This window comes from Acomys minous (assembly GCF_964271855.1).
Source record: "Acomys minous genome assembly, chromosome: 1".
NCBI classification, from domain to species: Eukaryota; Metazoa; Chordata; class Mammalia; order Rodentia; family Muridae; genus Acomys; species Acomys minous.
Window position 1 is genome coordinate 13899546 of NC_140483.1, and position 24755 is coordinate 13924300.

The 24755-nt window shown below is 42.1% G+C and overlaps 1 protein-coding gene across 3 annotated transcripts in view; it reads left to right on the forward strand.

Annotated features, from left to right (window-relative positions):
• The first annotated feature begins 2901 nt into the window (after positions 1-2901).
• Positions 2902-24755, forward strand: part of NVL (nuclear VCP like) — a 63915-nt gene continuing 42061 nt past the window's right edge. The window contains exons 1-10 of one of the 3 annotated variants that reach the window (XR_014781400.1): positions 2902-3271; positions 5070-5143; positions 10968-11020; positions 11105-11201; positions 13993-14050; positions 15229-15504; positions 19955-20087; positions 20277-20353; positions 21989-22123; positions 23987-24088. Coding sequence is in view for 2 of the 3 variants with exons in the window: in XM_084793805.1 (XP_084649931.1) it covers positions 3215-3271; positions 5070-5143; positions 10968-11020; positions 11105-11201; positions 13993-14050; positions 15229-15504; positions 19955-20087; positions 20277-20353; positions 21989-22123; positions 23987-24088 (1062 nt within the window). In the remaining variant the exon portion in view is untranslated. The remainder of the gene's footprint in view (positions 3272-5069; positions 5144-10967; positions 11021-11104; positions 11202-13992; positions 14051-15228; positions 15505-19954; positions 20088-20276; positions 20354-21988; positions 22124-23986; positions 24089-24755) is intronic. The other 2 variants (XM_084793805.1, XM_084793806.1) reach the window with 2 other exon arrangements.

The window sequence follows — 24755 nt, forward strand, 5'->3', positions numbered from 1 at the left end:
CACCTGCAGCCCAGAAGAGGGCACCAGATCTCATTATAGATGGTTGTTATAGATGGTTGTGAGCCACCATGTGGTTGCTAAGAATTGAACTCAGGACCTTTAGAAGAGCAGCCAGTGCTCTTAACCTCTGAGCCATCTCTCCAGCCCATGTCCTATATTCTTTATATGCTCTTTCATCCTGAGAAAATGTAATAGCTCACACCATAAAATTATTAAATTACCATTTCCCATTATGATGACTTTTGTTTTATTCTACCCGAAAACTCAAAAGCATGGGTGCAATGTCGAACAATGGGGAATAAAAATTAATGGGAAGTAAATGATCTGTATAAAAAGTTAGTGGCCTGCTGTGGTGGCGCACGCCTCTAATTCTAGTCACTCAGGACACATATGGGAGTGGCTCTCTGTGAATTCAATGCCAGCCTGCTCTACACAGTGATACAGGTTTGTAGAATAAAAGGTAGATTATTGAATCTACTAGCTTCAAAAATCCTACATTGGTATTGTAGATTGATGAAAATTTAAGACTTTTGATTAATGGAAATTTCAGACTTCAACTTTTGCTTCACATTGATAAGAACTTAAATTGTATATTGCCATTCATTTTTGCCTTATATATTGTATATGTTGACAAAATATTGTATATTATATGTTAGAAACTTAAGTTCATTTTGTTCAATGTTTATTTATTGTATGATTCATGTACCACTAATGTCTTATGAAAAACTATTAATAATCTGTTCAGGAAGATCGGGGATAAAAGTTGGTATTTAATTACCTAAAAATCCTACCAGATACTAACTTACTTTGTCATAGAGCAGGTTTGTTTGTTTTTTGGTTTTTTGTTTTTGTTTTTGTTTTTTGTTTTTCTGAGACAGGGTTTCTCTGTGTAGCCTTGCCTGTCCTGGACTAGCTTTGTAGGCCAGGCTGGCTTCGAACTCACAGTGGTCCGCCGGCCTCTGCCTCCTGAGTGCTGGGATTTAAGGGCATGAGCCACTGTGCTGGGCTTATAACTGGAATTCTTTTGTTTTGTTTTGTTTTTCTGAGACAGGGTCTCTCTGTGTAGCCTTAGCTGTCCTGAACTCTCTTTGTAGACCAGGCTGGCCTTGAACTCACAGCAATCCACCTACCTCTGCCTCCCGAGGGCTGGGTGGAATTCTTATACATGCTGGTGGCAATGTAAAATTATAAACCTGCTATTGAGAGCAGTGCAACACAGGGAAATGCGACTAACTTTGCTGAGATTCCACCTCACTCCAGTCAGAAAGGCTGTTACAAATAATTAACAGCAGCACTGTTATATATATATATATATATATATATATATATATATATATATTATTCTGGCACTAAGAATAATGCAATTCAATTAGGAGGCTATAGATATAGTCCACTTAATGTAGCTCAACAGGTGGAGTGATTGCCTATCATGCATGAGGCTTTTGGGTTTGATAAGGACTGGTTGCTGCGGTGGTTTGAATAGCTGTCCCTCAGGGTCTCCAGTTGGTGGCTGTTTGGGGAGAGGTAGGTGTGGCCTTGGTGGAGGAAGTATATCTCTGGGGGCAGGCTTTGAGGTTTCAAAAGACTCCTATCAGTTTGCGTTACCTCAGGCTTTCTGTTTGTGGTTAGAGGTACGTGTCCTCAGCTGCCTGCCACCTCTGCTCTGCCATCATGAACAGTGATCCCACTGGAACAGTGAGCCACAAATAAACTCTTCCATAAATTGTCTTGGTCATGCGTTTTATCATAGAGAAGCAACTGATAAGCCATTCTATAGTCTCAGCAGTTCTCCCTCATAAATCCAACTTATTAATTTTTGCCTTTTGGAGACAGGGTTTCTCCGTGTAGCCTTGGCTGTGCTGAAACTTTCTCTGTAGACCAAGGTGGGCAAATCCAAATTTCTTTTTTCTTGTTTGTTTGTTTGTTTGTTTGTTTGAGACAGGGTTTCTGCGTTCGCCTTGGCTGTCCTAGTCTTGCTTTATAGACCAGGCTGGCCTGAACTCACAGTGATCCACCTGCCTCTGTCTCCCGAGTGCTGGGATTAAAGGCGTGCGCCACCACGCCTGGCCATATCCAACTTTCTGAACAACCATTTAAACCCTGCTGTAAATTACTCTTTGAACAATATGACTTAAAAACAAACTCTTATTCACAATTCTACCTTGAAAAGGCCAAGAAAACCATACGCACACTTGGGTTATTTATATCTTTCTTCTTCTTTCCCTGAGCATCTCTTTATTAACCACTGTGCTTAAGACTGTTAAAACTATCTTTTAATAAATTCCAAGGCTGGAAAGATGGCTCAGAGGTTAAGGACACTGATTGTTCTTCCAGAGGTCCTGAGTTCAATTCCCAGAAACCACGTGGTGGCTCACAACCATCTATATTGGGATCTGATGTCCTCTTTTGGCATGCAGGTGTACATGCAGCTAGAGCACTCATAAACTAAATATGTTTTTTTAAATTGTAAGATAAATAAATTCCAATTCTGCTTCATATTGGTTTGTCCTGAAATTCTTTTCTGCATCAAAGCCACGAATCATGGTTTTGCCTGAAAAGACGTCTCTAAGGCGAAAAGTCCTCAGACTGAGTTCCACACTATCCTGGCTTTACAGTGTGAGAACCACACCCCACACTGCTCCCGTCTCAAAATGAAAGAAAACAAAACAAAACAAAAAGCAAACAAAAACTCGATGAACGGGTTGCAGTTTCTAGCCTGGAATGCGACAAATACAAAGTTTTTTGTTTTGAGGGAGAGCCTCTTGCTTCTAAGCCCTGCTGCCTTTGAATATTCCTTGCCTCAGCTTCCCGAATATTGAAATTATAAGCATGTACCGCTATGCCTGGTTTGACATCAAGTTTATTACTGGCTTGTGAGAGTCTGCGCAGCCGCAAATGGAGTCCGTGTCTGCTCGTTTGGGGACCAATAAAGTTGAGCGGCTTCAAAGTGGGCCTGGCCTCCTGGGCCCTGTTGGATAGCCTATGCTGAAAAAAGAACCGGATTACAAACTTGCGCGCGCTTCCAGGTCTTCCCGATTTCCGAAGCAGTGCAGCCCTCCTTACTCTCCGCGCTTCCCAGCTGAAGGGGGGACCATACGAAGGGCATTTCCGGTGTCGCGGAACTAAGCGTGCGCAGCGTTTCCGGTGCGTCAGGGAAGGCGCCTGCGTTAGGCATCCCCGGTAACGTGAGTCGTCCGCGACTGGCGCGGGCAGCATGAAGCCCAGGCCTGCTGTGTTCGTGGACGGGAAGCTGAAGCAACGGGTCATTCAGGTGCGTGTGGGTCTCAGGACACCGCGTCTCCATGTTCGCCCGCCTACCTGGCCTGGCTCTTCACGCTGCCGCTGGGTTCCGATGATGCCGTCGGAGTCCATAATTCAAACGTTAATTCCCGTTCTCCAGAGCGTGCGGGTTACTTTAGGGAACAGCAATAAAACAGGCTTAGGAGCCTGGATGCTTTGCCAATGGTTTTTGTTTGTTTGTTTGTTTGTTTGTTTCATCTTCATAACTAGGAAGCACTGCGTGCTGGATGCCTTCAGTGGTGCAGTGAGCTCAGACACGAATTAAAGGGAGGGAGGAATTTGATTTTTGTTTCGTTTTGTTGTTGAGACACCATCATACTCAGTAACTCGCACTGTAGACCAAGCTGGCCTCGAACTCGCCGAGATCTTGCCTTCCTCTGCCTCCCGAGGGCTGGGATGGAAGGCGCGCACCATCCCCACCCAGCCTTAGAGTTATTCTGTGCAACAGAGAGCGTCCTCATCTCTCTTTTTGTCACTGTTCTGAGACAGGGTCTCTGGAATTCTTTATATCCAGTTTCCTAGTTGTCGCCTCTGGCTCAGTGACTGGAAGCTGTCTCCAGCCCCAGATTCTGCCGTTTTACATTTTATTAGCATTTCGTTTCATGTGCGTTGATGTTTCGCCAGCATGTATGTCTGCGTGCTGGTGTGGGATGCCCTGGAACTGGAGTTACAGAGTGAGCTGCCATGTAGGTACTGGGAGTTGAACCGGGCCTGTCTGGAAGAGCAGCCAGTGCGCTTAACTACTGAGCCATCTCTCCAGCCCATATATATATATATATATATATATATATATAGTGTGTGTGTGTGTGTGTGTGTGTGTGTGTGTGTGTGTGTGTGTGTGTATTTTTTTTCTTTTAACCCCTTCCAGATTTTCTTAGTATTTTTTTTTATTTCAGAAAATGACACCACCTTCCATTTAGTTGTTAAAATGTAAAGCCTCTTTTGGACTTATTTCTTTACATCCTGTATTTAATGCCTTAATAATCTAGTTAACCACTCCAGAAACAGAGCAAGTGTAGTATCCCACTCCTCCAATTCCAGCACTTGGGAATCTCAGGCAGGAGAGTTCAAAGTTGACGGCCAACCTAGGTTACACACGACTGGAGAAAATAAAACCCATCCAAACAAGTGCTGCCTCCAGCTATCCTAGTCCGAACCGCCACCAGCCTGTTTTACATTCTTGCAGAGCCCAGAACTAGCTACGGTCTTGGTTTCTGACTCCACACAACAGCCAGTGAGATAATTTTAAAGCAAAACTGAAGCTCGTCAGAGCTCTAGTCAGAAGCAGTCAGTGGGCTTTGAAATATCTGGAATCCCCACCCCCTTTTCGTTTTTCTGTGAGGGGCTGGTGCTGGGAGATGGAACTGGGCTTTCCATATGTTAGACAAGTGTTGTATTTTAAGACCAGCCTGGGCAACAGCAAGATCCCCCATCTCAAAAAGTAATTAAAAATAAAAAAGGTGATTTCATGTTAAAACTGGATTGCCTTCAGCTGGTAGTCAGACATTTGCTGCTGTGTTTTGTGTGTTTGGGAACAGGATATATAGTAAGCTCTCACTACCGTAAAGATACTGCACTGTAGTGGCTAATTATGTCTAGTCTCGAATTACAAATGTGGCAATTTTTTTAATTGCTTATGATATGCTTTTTTATTTTGTGCTATACTTTATTGCTGAAGAATTTACATTAAAGTATGTGTTAGAATAGTTCAATCTCTCAGTTACTGATTGAGATATTTAAGTAAATATTTGTCATGTTTTCTCTTTTAGTACCTCACCAGTAACAGATGTGGCAAATATGTGGACACTGGCATCTTGGCCTCTGATTTGCAAAGAATGTACAGGTGAATAGTGCGCTGCTAAATCCGTGCTTTTTTTATAAGCCCCCCTCCATTTATTTTTATTTACTTATTTTTTAATTGTTACTCACAAGGTTATTTTTATTTCTTTTCTTTTTTTTAAATTAATTTATTCTTGTTACATCTCAATGGTTATCCCATCCCTTGTATCCTCCCATTCTTCTCTCCCTCCCATTTCCCCCTTATTCCCCTCCCCTATGACTGTTCCTGAGGGGGATTACCTCCCCCTGTATATGCTCATAGGGGCCCCCCTCCATTTTAAATATTCCGTGTTGCTTACTTTTTCAATTGAAATCATTGGCTGCTGGCATTATTTTACCAATTCATAATCCTGGATCTCAAATCATTTATATAAACATCTATAATCACCTACTATATATATAGTGTTAATTTCTTACAGTAGAGGAAATGTCTTCTTTTTATTGTTTCTTACCTCTTTGATTGGCCAGGAGATAGGGACATTGCTATATTTCTCCTTTCTGTTTCCTCAGAAAGCTAAAATCATCAAGCATTTCTTCCTCAGCTTTCAGACTCTATCAGGGGATGTGAGTTAGGCCTGGTTGCCATGTCTTTAATCCCAGCACCTGGAAAACTGAGGAAGGAAGATTTCAGGTTGAATTAAAAACAACAGTGAAATTTCTCAATTTGTAAAGTAATTGTATTCTTTGTTGTTGTTTTGTTTTGATTTTTGAGACAGGGTTTCTCTGTGTAGCCTTGGCTGTCCTGAACTCATTTTGTAGACCAGGCTGGCCTCGAACTCACAACGATCTGCCTGCTTCTGCCTCCTGAGTGCTGGGATTACAGGTGTGCGCCACAGCACCTGGCACATAATTGTATTCTTAAAAAGTTCAGTTCTTTTAAAACTATTCAAAATGAGTTTATGTAGATGACAGATGGGTTCCAGGTGAGGTAACTAAACTCAGGTTTTCACCATCTCCAATGAGTGGCTGAACAACTGAAAGTCCTGAAGGAGCAGTGGAGGTTTGAGGTGGAATTGCTGTTTGTGAGCAAGAGTATCCAGTGGCTGCACCTTGCTCACTGAATCTCTTAATGCTCTACAGTCTTTGTGACCATAGAAAATGCCCCTCACAGGTTCGTGTACCCTTCTAAGTGGGCACCACCACCACCAGGGAAAACCACTCTTCAAACCTATGTTAACCACCTATGTCTTTTTTTGTTTGTTTGTTTTTTGAGACAGGGTTTCTCATGTAATCTTGGCTGTCTTGGACTTGGACTTGTAGACCAGGCTATCCTCAAAATCACAGAGATCCGCCTGCCTCTGCCTCCTGAGTGCTCGGATTAAAGGCCTACGCCACCATGCTCAGCTGAAGGATGTCTTTAAAGTGCATGGTTATTTAGCCTGACCACCTTTTCTGTAGCTGTGACTGCCCTCATTTTGTATCAGCGGTACTTGTATCAACTGCTTTCTTTTTTCCTTTTTGTTTCTTGAGACAGAGTCTCACTGTGTAGCCTTGGATGGTCTAGGACTCGCTTTGTAGACCAGGCTACCTCCATCTTACAGTGATTTTCCTGCCTCTGCCTTTTTGGTTTATTGTTAAGAGCAGATCTCATGTAGCCCAGGTTGGCCTCCAAACGTGTAGCCCATGGTGACTTTGAGTGGTCTTGCCGTTCTCTCAGGTGCTGGGATCACAGGCATAGGCCACCACCCCTGACTTCGGTGCTGGAGCCTGATGCACTAGAAGCATTCCCCAACTGAACTCCACCCCTTTCCAGTATAAGCTTCAAGTTTTCCTTGTGTCTCACCGGCTTACTAACAGCTGAATTCTCACTACCATAAAAAGTACTGTTAATAGTGGCCAAGATTAATTCTCGTGAGAAATTAATTGAGGAAGCCGGGATGCTGGCTTTGTTTTGTTTTGTTGATGGGCTTTCGTGCAGTTGAGGCCCAGAGTGACCTCAGCTTACCAATTAAGACTGGTACCGTGTGGCTGCCAGGAATATAGAACCTGGGTCCTCTGTAAGAGCAGCATGTGCTCTTAACCTCTGAGCCATATCTCCTGTTCCACCCCTTTAGGATTTGTTTACTTTTCTGTGTATGAGTGTTTGCCTGCATGCATGTATGTGTACAGTGTGCACTTGTGGTTGCAAAGAGAACATCAGATATCCTGAAAAGGAAATTATAGTCAGTTGTGAGCTACCACTTGGGTGCTGGAGACCAAATCTGGGTCCTCTGCAAGAGTGTCAAGTTCACGTAACTGTGCAGACTTCACCAGCCCCCAAATACTATAATTTTTTACACTCTATATAGTCTCAGGGCTTTGAAAAATTAGGTTAGATTTGCCATGGTTTTACGACTTGCTTTGATAGTTGTGTAATTGGAGTTTTAGGGCAAGACCTGACTTCAGCCGCCCCAGCAGGCTAGGCTTTCCTAGTCAAGGAGAGGAAGATGAGGAATGAACGAAGAAAGGAGAGTGAATGCGCACAGGGACAGGTAGATGGGTCCAGTGACCCTGCTTCAGCACGCTGGGTGGAGCTCTAGGTGTGAACAGAAGAAACGGGACAGCGGAGCAAGAGCTAGGAATAATTAAACAATTCTGGTTAGGGCGTCACTAATCGATCCTTATCTCAGTTCAGGCTCCATGAGGGTCAGAACTTAGCACTCCCATCCTTTGAGGGAACTAACAATCTGTTTCCTGTAAAATGATTACTCAGGGTGTGGGCTGGACCACCACAAGTAACTATTCTTACTTGGGGTACAGTTTGTGCTGCCAGGCGTTGCCATTCCTGAATCAAAGGCAATTACAGATTTGGGGCAACATCTTGTGATTTTGGCCTGGTAGGGAATGCAAAAGATTACCCTGGTCATTATTGGCCTCGTGCAGGAATCTGATGCAAGTGAAAATTTTTAGCCAAAACAGGCTTTTGTTTTTTAAATTACCGATGTGCTGTGTGTGTGTGTGTGCGCGCGCGCGCACATGTACATATACCACATTATGAATGTGGAAGTCAGAGGACACACCTTTACACAGTCCAGAGATCCAATTCAGATGGTGACGCTTACACGGCAAACAGCTCCACCTGCCGAGCCATTCACTGGCCTTCTGTTGGCCAGAGTTGTGCCTGTGTCTTACGGTTTCAGTCACTTTTTACTTTATATTTTATTTATAAGACAATTTCTTGTTACATATAACAGGCTGCCTGCCTTCAAACTAATGGTTCTGCTTCAGACTCGGAATGTAGGGATTGCAGGTGTGCTCTGTCAGCCGTGGCCTTTTCTCTTGAATGTTCTGTAGCTGTTTTTGACTGAGTCTTAACTAAGCATGGTTTAAGAAAGAATTATTCTTGGGCTAGTAATATAGTTTAGTTGGGGGAGTGATTGTCTAGGATGAACAAAGCCCTGGGTCCTGTCCATAGCACCACAGCTTTTAAAAATGAGGCCGATGGTAAATGTCTATAATCCCAGCATTCAGGACGCGAAGGCAGAAGGAGGTCAAGTTCACAGCAAGTCAGAGACCAGCCTTGGCTGTGTAAACTTGATTTGAATGTTGACCCTACATAGGTGCTTCTTGCTACTTGTAAATTACCTTTACTTACTTTTTTTTTTTTTAATTTTATTTATTTTATGTTTGAGTGCTCCATCTGGATATACACCTGCAGGCCAGAAGAGGGCATCAGATTCCATTATAGATGGTTGTGAGCCACCATGTTGTTGCTAAGGATTGAACTCAGGTCCTCTGGAGGAGCAGACAGTGCTCTTATCCGCTGAGCCATCTCTCCAGCCCCTACTTACTTATTTTGAATGTTGTGTTTTGTTTTCTTCCACTTGAATATGATTCTTAATAGAGGTATCACAACTTCATGGTCTCCATTTAAATTAAACTAAGTACCTGGTTCCTTTGCTTGTTTTTGTTTTTGTTTTTGTTTTCTGGTTTGTGTATACATGTGTGCATGTGCACGCACATCTTTGCAGTCCAGGTGTCATTCCTTGCCCTCTGCCTTGTTTGAGGCAAGGTCTCTTGGTTTTTGTTTGTTTGTCTTGTGTTACCCACCACCACCCAAGTCTCATCTTGTCCCATCCCGTGTCCTCTGGTCCCCCTAGACAGGGTTTCTCTGTGTAGTCATGGTTGTTCTGGAACTCTCTGTAGACCAGCTAGCCTCAAATTCAAAGATGCCTCTACTTCTGTCTCCTGAGTGCTGGAATTAAAATTGTGCAACACCATGCCTGGCCTTGTTTTTGTCTTTTAAGTATATTTATCTTTTTTTGTTTTGTTTTGTTTTGTTTTTTGAGACAAGGTTTCTTTGTGTCTCTTGACTGTCCTGGACTAACTCTGTAGACCAGGCTGGCCTTGAACTCACAGTGATCTGCCTGCCTCTGCCTCCCGAGTGCTGGGATTAAAGGCGTGCGCCACCACACCCAGCAAGTATATTTATCTTATGTGTGTGTATACTTGTATCTACATGTTTGTGTTCCACATGTGTGGTGTCAGGTACCAGGTGTATGATGTTAAATCCACTGGAACTGGAATTAGAGACAGTTGTGAGTCACCATGTAGGTGCTGGGAATTGAACCTGGGTCCTCTGGGAGAGCAGCCAGTGCTCTTGACTTCCGAGCCATCTCTCCATCCCTAAGGTCTCTTATTTTTATATTCTAGGCTAACTGGCCTAGAGTCTCTACTTTGTTTCCCTATACCTGTCTTGGAGATTCTGACACTTGCACAGCAAATACTTTATCTGGTGAGCTCCAAGAATCTTACTGAGAAATTTTAAAAATTGCATTTAATGTGTGTGTGTGAGTGTGTGTGTGTGTGTCTGCACATGTGCTATGACATACGTGTGAAGGTAAGACAACTTTGCAGCAGTCAACTCTCTCTTTTCACCATGTGGGTCCTAGAGATTGAGTTTATAGGCAACTTTGATAATATGTATCTTATCTGCTATCTAACCACCTCCAAGTACATGATTTTTTGGGGGGAGGGGGGTTGTTTTTGCTAAAGACAGTCTCACTATGTAGCTGTGGCTGGCCTATAATTTATAATGTAAACCAGGCTGTCCTTAAACTCACTGAGATCATTTACCTCTTCCTCCTGATGTTTCATGCCTTTAATCCCAGCACTGAGGCAGAGGCAGGTAGGTTCTCTGTGAGTTCCAGGACAGAGCTAGGACTACATAAAGATACCTTGTTTCCAAAAAAACAAAAGCATTTACTTGGAAATCAAAGAAACTTTTCTGCACTATCTTTGGCATACAGTCTTTTTTTTTTTTTTAAGATTTATTTCTATGTACAGTGTTCTGCCCACATGTACTCCTGCATGTCAGAAGAGGGCATCAGATCTCATTATAGATGGTTGTGAGCCACCATATGGTTGCTGGGAATTGAACTTGGGACCTTTGGAAGAGCAGCCAGTGTTCTTAACCTCTAAGCCATCTCTCCATCTCGCATACAGTTTTCTTATAAATGCCTGAACTTGAATTTAATAATGGAGAATTATGGGATAGATCTAGATAACGGATATTTTAAAAATTAGCTGACCTATTTCCTTCTAAAATGTCAGTAACAGCTGGACATAGTGGCTTACACCTATAATCCCAGTACTTTCTGGGAATCCTGAGTTTTTGTATCCCATCTGGACTACTTAGCAACATTGTCTCAAACACCAACAACAAAACAAGAAAGTCAATGTAACTGGGCGGGAGAAGCATTTAATCCCAGCACTCAGGAGGCAATTGGATTTCTTAGGAAATTCCAGAGTACCCCAGAGTAGCACATAACAGTTTACCAGTATAACTGGTAATATTTAGTGGAAAATATTTGTGGAAACTATGTGCTAAAATTATTTTCTTTTCCCAGTGTAGATTATGGTCGAAGAAAAAGAAATGCTTTTAGGATTCAGGTAGAAAAAGGTAAGTCTTTCACTGTTTGAACAGTTATCAAGTTATAGAAATAATTATTTTAGCTCTTGACATTTTATCATTTATCGATTTCAGTATTTAACATAATTAGTAGCGAGAAAGAACTTAAGAATCTCAAAGAACTAGAAGATGAACATCTGGCAAAAAGAGCAAGACAAGATGGAGAAGATGAGTAAGTGTTGCAAAGCATTTTTCCTAAAGCCCCGCATTCATGCTTGGAGAGCTTTCCGTGGCTCTTTTTGGCCAACAATGCCATGGAGCCTGGACATTTTCCTACCTCACACTGTCTTTCTCAAGCCATATCGATTGTTCTCGACTCCCTCAAGGCATTTTAACTGTGCTTTTCAGCAACTTAACTATTCATGTCTGTTTCACAAATCTCACTCAGCCATGTGAACAAAAGTCAGTGAAGGGGCTGGAGAGATGGCTCAGAGGTTAAGAGCACTGACTGTTCTTCCAGAGATCCTGAGTTCAATTCCCAGCAACCACATGGTACCTCACAACCATCTATAATGAGATCTGATGCCCTCTTCTGGCAGGCAGGCACACATGCAGGCAGAACACTGTATACATAATAAATAAATTAACCAAAAAATAAATAAATAAATAAAAAGCCAATGAAGCTGTCAGTCTTTTGGGGGCCTTCTTAGGTCCTTGTGAGCGTTTTCTTAGCATCTGGTTGTAAAGATTTAATCTTAATATCATGTGGCAGTGAAATTGTTTGCTGTTTTGTATTACCAGCACAGTTGTCTCATCATCTTTGTTATTCTTTGTTTTAATATAATGCCAGGTATATTAAAAAGATGGCAGCAAATTTTGATGTTTAAATACATTATGACTGGAGCACTCTCGGTAAAAATACAAACATTTTTGGGCCTGGAGTGATGCCTCAGTTCTTCCAGAGGAACCACATTTGATTCCCAGCACTTACATACACACAGGCAGAAAAACCCTATACACATTAAATACAAAAACAAAACTTAATGAGACATTCCTATTTGAAAGATAAGGAAGCTGACACTCGGAGGCAGTAAGCACAGAGTTCTAACTAGTTAAAATGGATTTCTAGTTTACTTTAGTTTTCTTTAGTTTTGAGACAGGGTCTCTCTGTAGTCCTAGCTCTCCTTGAACTCTCCTTGTAGATCAGGCTGGCCTCACTTCACAGAGACCAGCCTTCCTCTGCCCCCAGGTGTTGGGAGTAAAGTTTACACAACCATGCCTGGCTGTTTAAAGTAGATTTTTAAATTCTAGTTTCTTTGATCATAATAACTTTTCTCTTATGATTTATGTTTATGAGCCAGGCGTAGTGTGGCAAGCCTTTAATCCCAGCACTTCAGAAGGCAGAGGCAAGTGGATTGCTGTGAGTTCAAGGCCAGCCTGGTCTGCAAAGCGAGTCCAGGACAGTCAAGGCTACACAAGGCTCAAAAAACAAAACAAAATTCTAATACAATGTATTTTGATCATCCCCAGTTTCTCCTAGATTATTCTCACCTCCTTACCCATCTAATTTCGTGTTCCCAACATACAGTGAAATCAAAGTAAACAAAAACTAGTAAGAAAAAAAAATTTGCTAAAACAGGAAGGCCAAAAAGAAACGTTGGAGTTCATTTTGTGTCAGCCAATTAACTTCTCCCAAACATGGGGCTTTCCTTGGAGTGTGTTTAGTCTACCCAGTGACACTCCCTTGCAGAAGAGGTTTTTCTCTTTCCTAGTAAATAGTAATTGGAATTAATGCTTGTGTTTACTTTCCCTCTCGGTGCTGGGATTTTGTTTGGTTTGAACCTATACAGATCCTGTGCATGCTGCCACAGTCTCTGTGGGTTCACATGTGCATCAGCCCTGCTGTGTCTGGTTTGAACCTGTGCAGGTCCTGTGCATGCTGCCACAGTCTCTGTGGGTTCACATGTGCATCAGCCCTGCTGTGTCTGGTTTGATCCTGTGTGGCTCCTGTGCATGCTGCCACAGTCTCTGTGAGTTCACATGTGCATCAGCCCTGCTGTGTCTGGTTTGATCCTGTGCAGGTCCTGTGCATGCTGCCACAGTCTCTGTGGGTTCACATGTGCATCAGCCCTGCTGTGTCTGGTTTGATCCTGTGTGGCTCCTGTGCATGCTGCCACAGTCTCTGTGAGTTCCCATGTGTATCAGCCCTGCTGTGTCTGGTTTGAACCTTTGTGGGTCATGTGCATGCTGCCACAGTCTCTGTGGGTTCATATGTGCATCAGCCCTGCTGTGTCTAGAGAACACTGTTTGCTTGGTCATCCACCACCTCTGGTTCTTGCCGTCTTTCTGCCTCTCTTCTGCATAGATCCCTGAGCCTTGAGGGAAGGGTTGGTGAAGACCATTCATTTAAAATGGCCTATTCCAAAGTCTCTCATACTGCACATGATCCAGTTTTGAGTCTCAGTATTAATTCCCATCTACTATATACAAAGAAGTCTCTCTGATGATGAGCAATACAGTGACTGGGGATATTTTGTTTTGTTTTTTTAATTACTTATATTAGTGAGTATGCCTGTTAGTGAATGCTCTGTGTGTGTGTGTGATGTGATGTGATGTGTGCATGTGTGCTCACACACTAAAGTGTATGTGCCTTTGGAGGCCAGAAGAGGGAGGCCTCTTATTGAGATAGGAGCCATACTTGGTCTTCTGTAAGAACTCTGCAGCTCAGCTCTTGGATCCCCACCCCACCCTTTTGTTTTGTTTTTTTGTTTTTCAGAGTCAGGGTTTCTCTGTGTTAGCCTTGGCTGTCCTGGACTTGACCAGGCTGTCCTTGAACTCATAAAGATCTGCCTGCCTCTGCCTTCCCAGAGTGCTAGGATTAAAGGCGTGTACCACCACCCCCAGTCCTACCCTTGGACTCTTAACCAACATGTTTTACTTTAATAATTGACTTGTTTGGGATAGTAATTTTTTAGGTTTTCAGAAAAAAAGGCTTCAAAATGTTTTCTCTTTTTAATTCTGAGGTACACTGAAAGCTATTCTGATGATGATTCAAACATGGAAGATTATCCGGATCCACAGGTTAGCCAAATGTTCAATGAGCCCACTTTGATTTCTTTCTTTTAAAAAAAGATTTGTTTGCTTTTTTACTGGATTTTTGGGGGGCGGGTTATTTATTTGATTTTGGTTTTTCATGACTGAGTTTCTCTGTGTAGCCTTTGCTGTCCTGGACTAGTTTTGGAAACCAGGCTGACCTTGAACTCACAGAGATCTGCCTGCCTCTGCCTCCCCAGAGTTCTGGGATTACAGGTGTGCATCACCTCACCCAGCAAAATTTATTTTTATTTTACATATATGACTGTTTTACCTCCATGTATATAGGTCAGAAGAGGGCATACCCTAGAACTTGGAGTTGAGAGCCACCATGTGGGTTCTGGGACTGAACTTGGTCCTCTCTCCTGAGCTATCCCTCTAGCCCATTTTTTCCCCTTACTCATTATGATCCTCTTTTAGGAAAAAGGCCAAAAATAGAACAGAGGTCTTTGTCCTTCTTTATCAATACATAACTGAGTGCTTCCTGTACACTCATGGTGGTTTAATCATCCTTCTAGTACTTATGTTTGTATAATCAGTTATATAAAGGGAAAGGGGGAAACAATAGCCAAAACTAAAGCAGATTAGAATATTAAGGGAAGTAATAATAGAAAAACTCACCACGTGTGTGTGGCTTCATCTTGGCACTTGGGAGGCAGAGGCAGGCACATCTGTGAGCACTAGGCCAGCCTGCTCTACATAGGAAGTTCCAGGCCAGCCAGAGCTACATAGTAAGACTCTGTTCCAGAAAACACATAAAGAAGGAATGCCATGGAGGCTTCATCACCGATGACAGGCCTAACTAAAGAGATACATCAAAATGCGCCAAGTTGCTTACAGGTAGTTTCTTAGCTTTTCCTACCTGGTAAGTGGGGCTTTGAATTCATGCTAGTACTCCACTGTATTTGATCCAGTATTTAACTGATGAGGTTGCTATAACTGATTACTAGTTTGTTTCCATACCTCTTCGTTTTATTTAACCAATTATGAATTGGCCTGGTTCTCTGTTTTGTAGCTTGTTTGGGAGTTACCTAACCTGTGTATTATGACTGTAATGTTGTGAGAAAAGTTGTGTGTTTAAAGCAAAATACACAAAGCTTTTTAGTTTGGGTACTGGGGTTTTAAGACCTGCTGAGTTACTTACACTGAAATCATGTTTCTGCCAGTCAGCAAATCACATGAACAGTTCCCTGCTCTCTTTGTATCGGAAAGGAAACTCTGATTCTGTTTCAACCACTCTGAAGTTGGAACAGAGAGAAGCCACCACTTCAACACCGACACTGCTGACATCTAAAACGGGGTCCATGGCGTGGAAGACCCCTGCCCAAGAATCAGAAGGAGGATGGTTTATTGACAAAACTCCAGGTGGAAAGAAAGAAAGTCTTACCTTGGACTTCTCAGATGACCAAAGCAACTATAAAAAGCCAGATTCTGAGATACAGGTATTTTTATAGTGAAAAGTTTAGCTACATGTAGTTGGAATATATTGCGATCTTTTCATTGAATGTAGTATCGAGTAGATACTTATATTTGTTTTTAAAAATCACAATACTTTTTTTGTTTTGTTTTTTGAGACAGGGTGTCTCTGTGTAGCCTTGACTGTCCTGGACTCGCTTTGTAGACCACCTGGCCTCCAACCCATAGCTGTCCACCTGCCTCTGCCTCCTGAGTGCTGGGATTAAAAGTGTGAACCACCATGCCTGGGCCAAGTTATAACTACTTTGAAATACACAGATACCTTCTGTAAAAGTAACTTTTATTCACCTGATTTAACTGTTATCTCAGAAGCTTACTGTCTCTGTCTGCTAGTCTAGGCCTAGTTCTGGAAGTTTCTAGACATCATACAATCTAATCTAGGCCTAGAATGCTTTTAGCCTCTGAGACTTATTGCTGAATAAGCTCACCCTTTCTAGGTCTTTCTGAATTCTTGCTGCTTGGTTCAACTCAGCTGTTCTGGCTCTAACTCCTCTCCAAGCTGACTGATTCAAACTGGCTTCTCTCTTGGCTTCTGACTAACTTTGGCAATCTGTTCTAATCTTCTGGCTCCTTCTCATTCTCTGGCTCAGTCTCTTCACCTGTGTCCAGCTTGTTCCCTCTTCAACTTGTCTCTGTTAAACTCGCAGTAAAACTGCCTCAGAATTCTATGAACTGAACTGCCACAAACTCAGCTCCACTGCACTGCCTCTCAACCAAACTGACAGAACTCAGAGATGCCTCTGTCTCCTGGGTGCTGGGATTAAGGCCTGTACCACCACACCTGGGCCTAAGCTTTTCTTTACCTGAAATTTGCTCTATACCAGGCTGGCCTTGAACTCAGAGATCTGCTTGCCTCTTCTCCTGGGATTAAAGGTGTATTTGTATTTCAGCTGGTTCACACAAACTTAGAAAAGTCTTTGGATGTGATCCCTTGCCAGAGCAGCTATATTCTGATTTAAGATTCCTCTATAAGCCTCATCACTTCTGACTACTTCTGTCATTATTATCCTATCTTGACTACCTTAACTGTTGAATAGATCTCCAAGTATAATCTGTATCTTGCTACTTACTCTGTTTTTCACGTGTAGATATCTTTTCGTGAATGTTTAGGTCACTGCCATTTGTGTGAGACTTTTCATAGCAGTGGGAAATCCCTGAGAAACAATTTGAGGAAGGACCTATTTAGCTGAATTAGCATTGTTTTCAGGCCTGAAGAGAGGTGTAACCACATAGTGAAAAGAGCATAGTAGAGCAGAGCTGCTCACCTCGTTAAACCAGGAAGCAGTGATAGGAAGGGACCACAGTCCAGAATTTACTTCAGCGGCAATGAGCTTCTTCCTCCAGTTTGGTTCCATCTCCTAATAACTGCTAGCTATGAACTCATAAATGGGTCAGTCCATTGAGGAAGCTAGACCGTCATGATCCAGTCATCACCTGGGGACCACGTCTTCAGCACAGGCTGTGGGGTACTTCATCCCCAGGCCACAGTGCCATTCTCCTAGTTATAGTCCTTTAGTGCCTTCATTCAGCCTCAGATCAAAACCACAGGGCCTAGCCGGGCGTGGTGGCGCACACCTTTAATCCCAGCACTCGGGAGGCAGAGGCGGGTGGATCTCTGTGAGTTCGAGGCCAGCCTGGTCTACAAAGTGAGTCCAGGGCAGCCAAGGCTAACACAGAGAGACCCTGTCTCGAAAAACCAAAAAAACAAAACAAAACAAAACAAAACAAAACACAGGGCCCCAGATGATTTGGTTACCATGTCGTCATTTGTTGTCATGTCCCTGTCCCGTCATGCCGCACCCCCTTCCTCATCTTCATCAACAAGGTCTTGTTTTTAGAGCAGTAGGCTCTGTCACTTGGCATCTTAGCACCTGAGCTTTCCAGCTAGAGCACCTTCTCCAGACTTCACGTCCTTTTTCTTATGGTCTTTATAGAGAGCTGCTCACACGATGCAGACTTAAATTGTGACATACCTGTGGTTTTCCTAAGTCTTTCTCACTTTTCTTCATCTTGTTATCGTCACCCAGCTTATTGGGTCCTTGTTTTGTTTGTTTTCTTTCAAAACTCACTCTTTGTTTTCCTTCACTAGAATTTAAACTCCAGGAGAGCAAGGACTTTGTTTTTGTTTAATAATATATTCCTGGCTGGTTTGTCTAGCACAGGGGGTAGCCATTTGTTGAATTTGTAGTGCCAAATGACCTTGCTGAGACACAGTTACTTCGGAGTTTAAGAACAATCTTAAAGCCCAGCGTGTTATGCATGCCTTTAATCCCAACACTGGGGAGGCAGAGGCAGGTGAATCTCTGAGGTTGAGGACAGCCTGGTTTACAAAGTGAGAGGACAGCCAGAACTATACAGAGAAGCCCTGTCTCGGGGGAAATCCTCCATGGGAGAGAATTGATAGCTTTAGTTCCTGAAGAGGGAAGATAGCTGCCAAAACAGTGAGACAGTAGTTTATGTACAGTTGAGAAGACTACCTTAAGAAAGAAAATGTGTAGAATAGGCAAAAAGCTTTTTTAAAAAAAGTTTTTAAAATTGAAACTGGTGTGTGCTGCAAAACTGTAATGTCAGTACTTGGGAGGCAAAGGCTTAGAGGCTCAAGGAAGTCCAAGGCTGGCCTGCGCTGTATGAGACCCAGTATCAAAAAGTCAAAAATGAAGCTTGTGAAATGGCCAAATCAGCCAAGTGCTTATTATGAGAGCATAGAGGCCTAAGTTCAACTCCTATCATCCATATAAAATCTGGCTACAACAGCACAGGTCTGTATTTACAGCACTGAGGAAATAGAAATAGGAAAAGACCCTTGGGGTTTCTTTCTTTCTTTCCCTGCCATTCTTTGAGACCTTCTTACTTCCTCATTTCCATTCTAGGTACAAAAGAGGGGTTCCAGGGCCCACGCCAGGTAGAACCAGAGACCTGGAGGAGAAGGGTCTGCTAGGTTCACTGTAGGATCCTAGTGTTCAGGGCCAAGATCAACCCAAGGTAATGGACCACAGGGCAGACCCACAGGACTCAAAGTCTAGCCCTGCCTAGGAGGGGTTGCAGGGAGACTATAGGCAATGCCCAGGTAGGTGGAAGGCCCCACTCCTGTCACCTGTTGTTACAGGCTGGCTTAGGGATCAGCCTATAGAACAGAGGTTCTCAAACCTTTGCAGGGGGCTCTAATGACCATTTCGCCTAAGACCATCTGAAAACACAGATATTTAAAATTCAAAAAAAAATAAAATTCAAAAGTACAACTATGAAGTAGCAGCTTCCTTTTACATTATTAATGGGCCTTTGAAAAAATAATAATTTATTTATTTTTATTTTATGTGCATTGGTGTTTTGTTTGTATGTATGTCTGTGTGAGGGTGTTAGATATTGGAATTATAGACAGTTGTGAGCTGCCATGTAGGTGCAGGGAATTGAACCCTGGTCCTCTGGAAAAGCAATCAGTGCTCATAACTGCTGAGCTATCTCTCCAGCTCTTAATGGGCCTTTTTTATAGTGGAACTTCCTTGGACCTGCCAGCAGACAAATAAAGACATGAAGACTTATTTATAAAATCTTAGGCACTATAGCTGGGCAGATTCTCAGCTATTCTAACCCGTCAAATCCTAGCCTACATCCCATTAATTCTTCCTTCATCTCACCTGGTGAATCCCTGTGTCTGATTTTTCTCCCAGAGACCCTCACTCAGCCCAGAAGCCCCACCTTTTTCACCTGCCCAGCTATTGGTAGTAGTTCTTTATTAAGCCAGTCAAAAGGTGAGAGAGGAGGAATGTATACAAAGTATGAGGCAGGTGAAGAGTCATAAGAGGAACAATACCAGCCTGGTGTGGTGGCCTGTAATCCCAGCACTCAGGAGGCAGAGGCAGGGAGATTTCTGTAAGTTTGAGGCCAGCCTGGTCTACAAAGTGAGTCCAGGACAGCCAAGGCTACACAGAGAAACCCTGTCTTGAAAAACAAAAAAACAAAAACAAAAAACAAACAAACGAACACACCCCAACAACAACTATCCTTCACACAGTGTACAAAAGATTACCCCAACACCTTATTCCAAATATCTTTGTGGTAAGCTGTAACTATTCATCTATGGAGAGCATTGCTAAAATTAGTAAGAACTGGATGTTTAGTTGCCTTGAGTCTTTTAGAAGAGATTAAGTTTAACTTGCCAACTGGCAGAACCTAGAAGGAAAGTTATCAATTTAAACTATGCTTTTAGGTTTCTGAAAGAAGGTAGCATCCTCGAGCAAAGAGACTGGTAGTACTTAGTAGTGCTACAGCCCAGATGGATGGATATATATTATTGCTATCTAGATATGTATCTATATCTATACCTATACTATATCTATAGATATTGCTGTCTTTGAAAACCATCTATTAGCATTGTAATTTGAAGTACAGCATATTTAAATTTTATTTTCTTCCCAGAATTTAAAAGATTCTCCTCTTTTGGAAAGTGATAAGAAAAGGAAAGGTAAGCCAAAGGGCAAAGGAAACAAAAGAAAGACAGAGGATCTTCAAGAAGCAGATGGAGAAATAGAAGCTATTCTGCAAAAGAAAGGTGAGCCGTGGCTAGCAGTGCACAGCAGTGGCGTGCTTGCTCTGAGAGAGGGTCGCTGTTTTGAGTTGTTTTTCTGGAGAACTGTTTGTGTGTGGAATATCTAGTTGAAAGTATTTTTTATCTACTGGAGCTTTAATTGTATGTTTGTATGGACAGACTAACCTTTTCATCTTTTTTTTTTTTAACCAGCTACAGCAAGAAGTACAGAGTTGCAGATTTCCAATGTGAAGTTTGAAGATGTTGGAGGCAATGACGCAACATTGAAAGTTAGTACACGTTGGCTTTACATACAGTGGGTATTGCAAGACGTTTACACAAAGTCTACCTGTTTGGTTTTTTTTTTATTTATTTAATTATTACATAGACAGTGTTTTGACTGCATGTATGCTTGCAAGACAGAAGAGAGCACGAGATGGTTGTGAGCCACCATGTGGTTGCTGGGAAGTGAACTCAGGACCTTTGGAAGAACAGACAGTGCTCTTAGCCTCTGAGCCATGTCTCTAGCCCAAGTCTACCTGTTTTTAATTTAAATTAAAAAATTACTCTCTATAGGTGTTCTGCTTGCCTGTGTGTGTGTGCATACTTGCATGCCTGGTACTGTTGCCAGATCCACTGCAACTGGGTTGCAGATAGTTGTGAGCCACCGTGTGTGTTCTAGGAAACAAACCCAGGTCCTCTGCAAGAGCTGCAGTGCCCTTAACCACTGGGCCATCTCTTCAGTCCTACCTTTAGTTTTAGTTTTAGTTTTAGTTTTTCAAGACACAGGTTCTCTGTGTATCCTTGACTGTTCTGGACTCACTTTGTAGCCCAGGCTGGCCTCGAACTCACAGAGATCCACCTGCCTCTGCCTCCCGAGTGCTGGGATTAAAGGCGTGTGCCACCACCACCTCCTGGCTCCCTTTTTGTTTTTAATGTGAACTAAATATAGAAAAAGACTGGGAAGGTGAGATGGGCAAATCTGATCCTTCAGGATGCCAAGAGGAAGGAAGCTTCTTGTCTTTTCACACTTTTAGTTCTAGTGTATGTAATGTTACATGCTTTTTTTTTGTTGTTTTGTTTTGTTTTGTTTTGTTTGTTTGTTTGTTTGAGACAGGGTCTCTCTGTGTTAGCCTTGGTTGTCCTGGACTCTCTTTGTAGACCAAGTTGGCCTTGAACTCACAGTGATCCACCTGCCTCTGCCTCTGCCTCCCATATGCTGGGATTAAAGTCGTGTGCCACCCCCTTCCCCCTCTTTAATATTTCCTTATTGTGTATACAATGTTCTGCCTGCTCGCCAGAAGAGGGCACCAGATCTCATTGTAGAGAGTTGTGAGCCACCATGTGGTTTCTGGGAATCGAACTCAGGACCTTTGGAAGAGCAGACAGTGCTCTTGACCTCTGAGTCATCTCTCCGGCTCCCAAAGTTGCATGCTTTAGAAGTTACACTGGCCAGGCAGTGGTGGTGCATGCCTTTAATCCCAGCACTGGGAGGCAGAGGCATGTGGATTGATGTGAGTTCGAGGCCAGCCTGGTCTACAAAGTGAGTTCAGGTAGGCCAAGGCTACATAGAGAAACCCTGTCTCAAAAAACCAAAAAAAACCAAAACAAAACAAAAAAAATTTACATTGTTCTGACAGTATAATGGCTATAGTTTTTTAGTGTCTGCTCTGTTATAGCCAATACGTTAATTACCTTTCATGGTATTTTATGAGATAGATAGTTTTACAGCTTAGGAAATAGAAGCATGAAGATTCTGAAGCTATTTGAAGAGTATGCCAAGGCTGGGGTTCAAGCTCAAGTCCCAGCTTAAAGCCTGTTCTATCTAATGTATTTTGTTGTTCCAAAAAAAAATAGGACATTTGATTCTACGTTGACTCTTTCTTGGGCTGAAGAAGACATCTTTTATGCTTAATCCTTGACAGGAAGTCTGCAAAATGCTCATACACATGCGCCACCCAGAGGTATACCAGCACCTTGGTGTCGTGCCCCCTCGTGGAGTTCTCCTGCATGGGCCACCAGGCTGTGGGAAGACGTTACTTGCACATGCAATTGCTGGGGTGAGCTACTTGGTTGCTGGATATTGATTTTTGTTGTTGTTTTTTTCTCTTTGGCTAATTTCAATTAGACCTGGTATCTCCTTAGAAAACAAATTTGATCTCTAAGAAATTCCCTGTCTTACTCTTCTCCCTCTCTTTTCCCTTCATCGTCTTCCTTACTCTTTCTGTTGTGGTTTTGCGATAGGGTTTCTCACTGAATCTGGATCTCAGTTGATTTGGGTAGCCAGCAACTCCAGGGTTCATCCTGCACCCTGCTCACGCTGGGGCCCTGGCATCAGTGCTATAGCTCCTGCTCTCAGGCTACAAGCACTTCATAGATGGAGCCATCCCTAGCCTAAGGTTCCTTTGTTTACCTTTTTCATGCTGCTTCTTATGCTGGTTTATTGTGTTTATGACAAAAATTGGGAAGCTTAACTATAACAAAACTCTAAACACTTAGTTTACATTTTAGCTACTTCTTTATCCTAGGCAGTCTTTGTTTTGTTGTTGTTTGTTTGTTTTTGAGACAGGGTTTCTCTGTATAGCCTTGGCTGTCCTGAACTCACCTTGTAGACTAGGCTGGCCTTGAACTCAGAGATCTGTCTGCCTCTGCCTCCCTGAGTACTGGGATTACAGGCCACTGGCCCCAGCCTTAGTAATTTTAAAATCAGCAAAATACGAAAAATAATAATTTTTTTATTGGAGTTAAATTCATTTAAAATTTCCATTGTTAAAATGTCTTCTAAAACACTCCCAGCATACTCAGATAATTAAATTTATTCCTTCTCAAGTCTCTGAGGAATTTGAAGACCAGGTAGCTTAGTTTTACAATTAAACTTAATTGTTTAGGGCTTAAGATGTTTTTAGACCTAGGTAGGTGTTCTAAATTGATAATGACAATATGTGATGGAGATTGATTTGCATTCAGAATTTTAAATGCATCAAGATAGGAAAGGTGTTTTCTTCAAGGCTGTCAATACAAACAGCCAAAACACTAAGAATGTAACATTTATATAATTCCTGATTATGCCATGGTTCTTCTTGCTATAGATAATCTATTGTATATATATATGTAATAATGTAATGTATATGTAAAAAAAAAACAAATGTCTTCTAAAATAGCTTAAGAAGATTACTTAGGCATGGTAGTGTACACCTGAAACTCCAGTATTTGTGACATTAAGGCAAGATTGCAAATTTAAAGCTAGCATAAGCCTTAAACTTTGTGTAATTCTTCCTTGTATCAACCACATCCACCCCTGCACTTGAAAAAAGGTATTTATTTTGCAAAATAAAAAGCTAGCAGTCCTAATTTTGTCCTATCTAGTTTTTCAGAAACTTATTTCATGATAAAATGTAAAATAGGAGCATAGCATATTATTCTAGTCCTTAATAGAGCAAGCTCTCACTTTTTTTTTCTTTTTTCTTTCTCTCTTTTTTTTTTTTTTTTTTTTTTCTCCTTTCCCTAAGACAGGGTTTTTCTGTGTAGCCTTGGCTGTCCTGGATTAGCTTTGTAGACCAGGCTGGCTCGAACCTGCCTCTGCTTCCCAAGTGCTGGGATTAAAGGCATGTGCCACCACCACCCGGCCCATAATAAATGTTTTTTAAAAACTAAATAAAATATAAAATATTTTAGCCAGGCGGTGGTGGTGTGCACCTTTAATCCCAGTACTCAGGAGGCAGAGGCAGGTGGATCACTGTGAGTTTGAGGCCAGCCTGGTCCACAAAGAGAGTCCAGGACAGCCAAGGCTACACAAAGAAACCCTGTCTCAAAAAACCAAACAAAACAAAACAAAATTTTGATGAGACAGATTAGATAAAGAAAATGTGGAGGTGTTAAATGTGACTTAATCTTTGGTCATTCTTTTCTGTATTTGTACACAGGAACTAGACTTGCCGATTCTGAAAGTGGCGGCTCCAGAGATTGTGTCAGGAGTTTCTGGAGAGTCTGAGCAAAAGCTCAGAGATTTATTTGACAAAGCTGTGGTGAGTCAGCTCTGCCTGTGCCAGCTTGTCACATGCTGCGAGCTTTCCGCAGAGACTGTGCTTTTCTGATGCTAGTGTTCTTTATCCCACTCATGTACCTTCCTTTTGTAAAAATGTGTGGGAGTGGATTTAAAGATGCAGACTTATGTGTAAGTAATGTGCTTCATATGAAATCAAACATAAAGGTAAGTGACAAGTTTTGGGCTGTTGTACCCTGGAGTTAAATGTTTAAAATATACTGTCCTTTAGAGAGATACTTCATTCACTTTGTTTCTCCAGCTTATGCTTGACTAAACAACCTGCAAACAGTATGAGAGTTATCATACTTAGGATTTTTAAAAACTAAAAACAAGTGCTGCTTATGTGATTAGAGGTGTCAAATTCTCAGAGAGAGAGAGAGAGAGAGAGAGAGAGAGAGAGAGATTCTACTTAACTACAGTTTCTGTTATTAAAATTTAGAAGAGGGTATGTGTGAAGGTGTATCTTCAGCCTAGTACAGTGTTTAAATGCCTGTATCAGTGTCATCACATCACATCGAGGAAGAGACCTATCCACTCTATTCTGCCTCCTGATAGTAACCTGGGATGCTAGCAATACCTAGTTCTCACGGGACTTCTGAGTGTTTAAATCAGAAGACGCTTTTTTTTTTTTTCAGATGTGTGTTGCT